At 49.8% G+C, this 6,000-nt stretch overlaps 1 protein-coding gene across 1 annotated transcript in view; it reads left to right on the forward strand.

The window, feature by feature from the left end:
• Positions 1-5,482, forward strand: part of LOC144773654 (tyrosinase-like) — a 190,876-nt gene extending 185,394 nt beyond the window's left edge. The window contains exon 5 of the mRNA XM_078658803.1: positions 4,422-5,482. Coding sequence (XP_078514929.1) covers positions 4,422-4,854 — 433 coding nt within the window. The 3' untranslated portion in view covers positions 4,855-5,482. The remainder of the gene's footprint in view (positions 1-4,421) is intronic.
• The last annotated feature ends 518 nt before the right edge of the window (positions 5,483-6,000 follow it).

A 6,000-nucleotide genomic window follows, 5' to 3' on the forward strand; every position in this document is an offset into this window, starting at 1 on the left:
CTCACAGCCTCATCTTGAAACACTGAGAAGAGGGGCTGAGGAGTTTGCTGCCTCATCTTGTAACACTGTGAAGAGGGGCTGAGGCGCTCAATACCTCATCTTGTAACACTGTGAAGAGTAGCTGAGGAGCTGAGGCACTCACTGCCTCATCTTGTAACACTGTGAAGAGGGGCTGAGGAGCTGAGGGGCTCACTGCCTCATCTAGTAACACTGTGAAGAGGGGCCGAGGCGCTCACTGCCTCATCTTGTAACACTAAGAAGAGTGGCTGAGGAGCTGAGGCGCTCACTGCCTCATCTTGTAACACTGTGAAGAGGGGCTGAGGCGCTCACTGCCTCATCTTGTAACACTAAGAAGAGTGGCTGAGGAGCTGAGGGGCTCACTGCCTCATCTTGTAACACTGTGAAGAGGGGCTGAGGCGCTCACTGCCTCATCTTGTAATACTGTGAAGAGTGGCTAAGGAGCTGAGGCGCTCATTGCCTCATCTTGTAACACTAAGAAGAGTGGCTGAGGAGTTGAGGGGCTCACAGCCTCATCTTGAAACACTGAGAAGAGGGGCTGAGGAGCTTGCTGCCTCATCTTGTAACACTGTGAAGAGTGGCTGAGGAGCTGAGGCGCTCACTGCCTCATGTTGTAACACTGTGAAGAGGAGCTGAAGCGCTCACTGCCTCATCTTGTATATAGCGGCCACTTATATAACCTCTGATATGGTCATTATCACAACGATAATATTTTTTTAATAGTACTAGAGATGATTTTCATTAAACCCTGTAGTTCTTATTACAGAAAAGGTTGGAGACTCTAATCCCTGGCTCTGAACTACCAGGACATCGGCTCCACGGAGTGCACTCCTCCCATTGAAGTCTCACTCCTGACAATGCTCCACGGAGTGCACTCCTCCCGTTGACGCCTTAATCCTGACACTGCTCCATGGAGTTCACTCCTCCCCTTGACCTTCACTCCCGACTCTGCTCCATGGAGCGCACTCCTTCCATTGACGCCTCACTCCTGACACTGCTCCATGGAGCGCACTCCTCCCGTTGATGCCTCACTCCTGACACTGCTCCATGGAGTGTACTCCTTCCGTTGATGTCTCACTCCTGACACTGCTCCATGGAGTGCACTCCTCCCGTTGACCTTCACTCTCGACTCTGCTCCATGGAGCGCACTCCTTCCATTGACGCCTCATTCCTGACACTGCTCCATGGAGCGCACTCCTCCCGTTGACGCCTCACTCCTGACACTGCTCCATGGAGTGCACTCTTCCGTTGACCTTCACTCCTGACACTGCTCCATGGAGGGCACTCCTCCCGTTGGATCTTGACTCCTGACACTGATCCACGGAGTGGACTCCTTCAGTTGGATCCTCACTCCTGACACTGCTCCATGGAGTGCACTCCTTCCGTTGGATCTTCACTCCTGACACTGCTCCACGGAGTGTACTCCTTCCGTTGGATCTTCACTCCTGACACTGCTCCACAGAGTGCACTCCTTCCGTTGGAGCCTCACTCCTGACACTGCTCCATGGAGCCCACTCCTACCATTGACGCCTCACTCCTGACACCGCTCCACGGAGTGCACTCCTACCGTTGACGCCTCACTCCTGACACTGCTACATGGAGCGCACTCCTTCCGTTGGTGCCTCACTCCTGGCACTGCTCCATGGAGTGCACTCCTTCTGTTGAGGCCTCACTCCTGACACTGCCCCACGGAGTGCACTCCTCCCGTTTCACCTTCACTCCTTCCGTTGGATCCTCACTCCTGACACTGCTCCATGGAGTGCACTCCTACCGTTGACGCCTCACTCCTGACACTGCTCCATGGAGTGCACTCCTTCTGTTGACGCCTCACTCCTAACACTGCTCCACTGAGTGGACTCCTTCAGTTGGATCCTCACTCCTGACACTGCTCCACGGAGTGCACTCCTTCCGTTGGATCTTCACTCCTGAGACTGCTCCACGGAGTGTACTCCTTCCGTTGGATCCCCACTCCTGACATTGCTCCACGGAGTGTACTCCTTCCGTTGGATCTTCATCCTGACACTGCTCCACAGAGTGCACTCCTTCCGTTGGATCCTCACTCCTGACACTGCTCCATGGAGCCCACTCCTACCGTTGACGCCTCACTCCTGACACCGCTCCACGGAGTGCACTCCTACCGTTGACGCCTCACTCCTGACACTGCTACATGGAGCGCACTCCTTCCGTTGGTGCCTCACTCCTGACACTGCTCCATGGAGTGCACTCCTTCTGTTGAGACCTCACTCCTGACACTGCTCCACAGAGTGCACTCCTCCCGTTTCAGCTTCACTCCTTCTGTTGGATCCTCACTCCTGACACTGCTCCATGGAGTGCACTCCTTCTGTTGACGCCTCACTCCTGACACTGCTCCACGGAGTGTACTCCTTCCGTTGGAACCTCACTCCTGATACTGCTCCATGGAGTGCACTCCTTCCGTTGATGCCTCACTTCTCACACTGCTCCACAGAGTGTACTCCTTCCATTGATGCCTCACTCCTGACACTGCTAAACGGAGCGCACTCCTCACCTCACTCCTGACATTGCTCCATGGAGTGCACTCCTTCTGTTGATGTCTCACTCCTGACACTGCTTCATGGAGCGCACTCCTTCTGTTGATGCCTCACTCGTGACACTGCTCCACGGAGCGCACTCCTCACCTCACTCCAGACACTGCTCCACGGAGTGGACTCCTTCAGTTGGATCCTCACTCCTGACACTGCTCCATGGAGTGCACTCCTTCCGTTGATGCCTCACTCCTGACACTGGTTCATGGAGTGCACTCCTTCCGTTGATGTCTCACTCCTGACACTGCTCCATGGAGTGCACTCCTTCCGTTGACCTCTCACTCCTGACATTACTCCATGGAGTGCACTCCTTCTGTTGACGCCTCACTCCTGACATTGCTCCATGGAGTGCACTCCTTCCGTTGACCTCTCACTCCTGACATTGCTCCATGGAGTGCACTCCTTCTGTTGACGCCTCACTCCTGACACTGCTCAATAGAGTGCACTCCTTCCGTTGATGCCTCACTCCTGACATTGCTCCATGGAGTGCACTCCTTCTGTTGACATCTCACTCCTGACACTGCTCCATGGAGTGTACTCCTTCCGTTGACCTCTCACTCCTGACTTTGCTCCATGGAGTGCACTCCTTCTGTTGACGCCTCACTCCTGACACTGCTCAATAGAGTGCACTCCTTCCGTTGATGCCTCACTCCTAACACTGGTCCATGGAGTGCACTCCTCACCTCACTCCTGACATTGCTCCATGGAGCGCTCTCCTTCCGTTGATGCCTCACTCCTGACACCGCTCCACTCAGTGCACTCCTCCCGTTGAGGCCTCACTCCTGCCACGCATGACACCCCATTACTGCTTAACATTTAAAAAAGGATGTAATTTCAATAAAGGCAGACAATAGTTAACTGCTGCCAGACTGAGAATTTCTGGTAATAATCTTTGTTTTTTTTCTGAACATAAATATTAAACTTGTGATTGTTAATGCAAACTAGACTAGCTAACGGGAGAGAAACACTCATGGACCTCATGGCTAAACACTCATAAGGTCCCAAAAGCGAGTCCTATTGGCTATGCCAATGCTTGTTCTAAACTGGTGTGAATTTTTATTGTATTGTGTCTTCACTTCATTACTGTTTGAAGAGCTTCATAACTACTTCTAGAAATTGCCTCTAAGTTAAGCGGGTCTGATTTAGTGCCAAGCAACCAGAAGGTTAAGTCAGGTTAATTTGGAGTTTGTTTGTGGTTCGTTCTGAAAAGAATTGTTGTTGCTCAAGCAGTAACCCAATTTCCTACAGGTGTAATATCTTTGTTGTAATGCAGTCCTGTATGAGAGTCCTCTCTTTGGCAGCTCAATATCTCGTGTTTCTTGGCAAATCGCGTAATCGTGTGTGCCTACCAAAAAATGAATGAATATGTCTTGTTGGTGCTCATGTAAACCACTTCTGAGTTTTGAAATATAGAACTGCAAAAAAAAAAAGTTATATCAAAAGCAGTGAACTGCAGCAGAGCTAACATTTGTTTTCCATTCTGAGAGTGAGGACGATAATGGAGAGCTCGATAGGGACCTGTTTCATCACCTGCTTTTACCGGCAGGACCCGGCCCACTTTAAGCCCTGCCTGTACGAGTCCTCTCTTTGCTGTAATTCAGTCCTATATAAGGGGGCTCTCTTTGTGTTAAGGCAGTCCTGTACGAGAGCCTTCTCTTTGTGATAAGGTGCTGTAGGTGTGTGTTCTTTTTAGGGTACTGCTCCATCGAAATTTACTCTTTCCGAGGTGTGATTACCTTCTATGAACGTACTTTTTACGGTGAAATGTGTGGCCCCTCTCTGTGCTGATGTTGAAATGTGGAGTGTTTATTTTTAATTACACGTTGTCCTCCTGTGCAGGCTCTTCGCAATGTGGCAGAAGATTAACTGTAAAACACCCGCCGACTACCCTTCAAACGGCACGCCCCCCTGCCAGGCCGCGGGTGATGGGTGGTACCCCGCCATGCCCTCGATTACGCTGAGTGAGTGCATGAAATCACCTGAGCAGTGGGGGTACAGCTATCCGGATTCCAATACTTGGAAAGCAAAGTGTAATAACACCGCCGGGAAACCCGCGGCTCCTCCTCCCACCACAACCAAAACCACCACCAAAGCCACCACCAGAGCCAACACCAAAGCGACCACCAAAGCCACCACCAGAGCCACCACCAAAGCCACCACCAAAGCCACCACCAAAGCCACCACCACCACCAGAGCCACCACCAGAGCCACCACCAGAGCCAGTACAGAAGATGACTGTAAAGGCATATTTTGTTTTCTTTTCGGGAAGTAGCGCACGATGACTTCAGTGGAAGTGAGCGCAGCGCGCCGCGGAGAGGCACGGGCTCCGCCGCCCCGGTGGAGCGCGCATGCGACGCCCTGTCCCTCCTTTATCTCATTATTCCCCCTGCTTCACCGCCCTCTACCGCAGGCTGCGGATAACTCTGATCAGCACCAAGGGCGGCGGGATCACACTCCCCACTTCAAGAGCATGAATAGTAATGCTGCGCTTAATAGGAACGTTACTAAAATAATCATACTGTTAATTGTACCAATAATGGTCACACCACCACCATTTAATATAAAATACAAACCATAGGATAATATTTATCATAATAATAACAATAATAATAAAAGCAAGGACAATACTTACTAGTAATAGAAGTAATAATAATTATTGTAGTAAAACGTGATAAAAAATAGCACTAATCATAGGTAATAATAAGCATGACAAATGTAACAATATTAATATTGCTAATAATACTAACAATGTGTATATTAATAATACTAATACTAACAATAATAATGATAGCAATTAGCCTAGTAATACTACTAATAATAATATCATTAATAATAATAATAATAATAATAATAATAATAATAATAATAATAATAATAATAATAATAATAATAATAATAATAATAATAGTAATACTAATAATAATAGTACTAATGATGATGATGATGATATTGATAATGATGCTTCTACTACAGCTGCTACTACTAATAATGATGCTAATAATACTCATGGCTGTGGCATTGGCAGCGATGCTGAGGAGGTTGCAGGCAGTGATGCTGAGGAGGTTGCTGGCAGCAATGCGGAGGAGGTTGCAGGCAGTGATGCTAAGGAGGTTGCAGGCAGTGATGCTGAGGAGGTTGCAGGCAGTGATGCTGAGGAGGTTGCAGGCAGCGATGCTGAGGAGGTTGCAGACAGTGATGCGGAGGAGGTTGCAGGCAGTGATTCTGAGGAGGTTGCTGGCAGCGATGCTGAGGAGGTGGCTGGCAGCGATGCTGAGGAGGTTGCTGGCAGTGATGCTGAGAAGGTTCCTGCCAGTGATGCTGAGGAGGTTGCAGGCAGTGATGCGGAGGAGGTTGCAGGCAGTGATGCTGAGGAGGTTGCAGGCAGTGATGCTGAGGAGGTTGCAGGCAGTGATCCTGA

Source organism: Lissotriton helveticus, chromosome 8 (assembly GCF_964261635.1).
Source record: "Lissotriton helveticus chromosome 8, aLisHel1.1, whole genome shotgun sequence".
Classification (NCBI taxonomy): domain Eukaryota; kingdom Metazoa; phylum Chordata; class Amphibia; order Caudata; family Salamandridae; genus Lissotriton; species Lissotriton helveticus.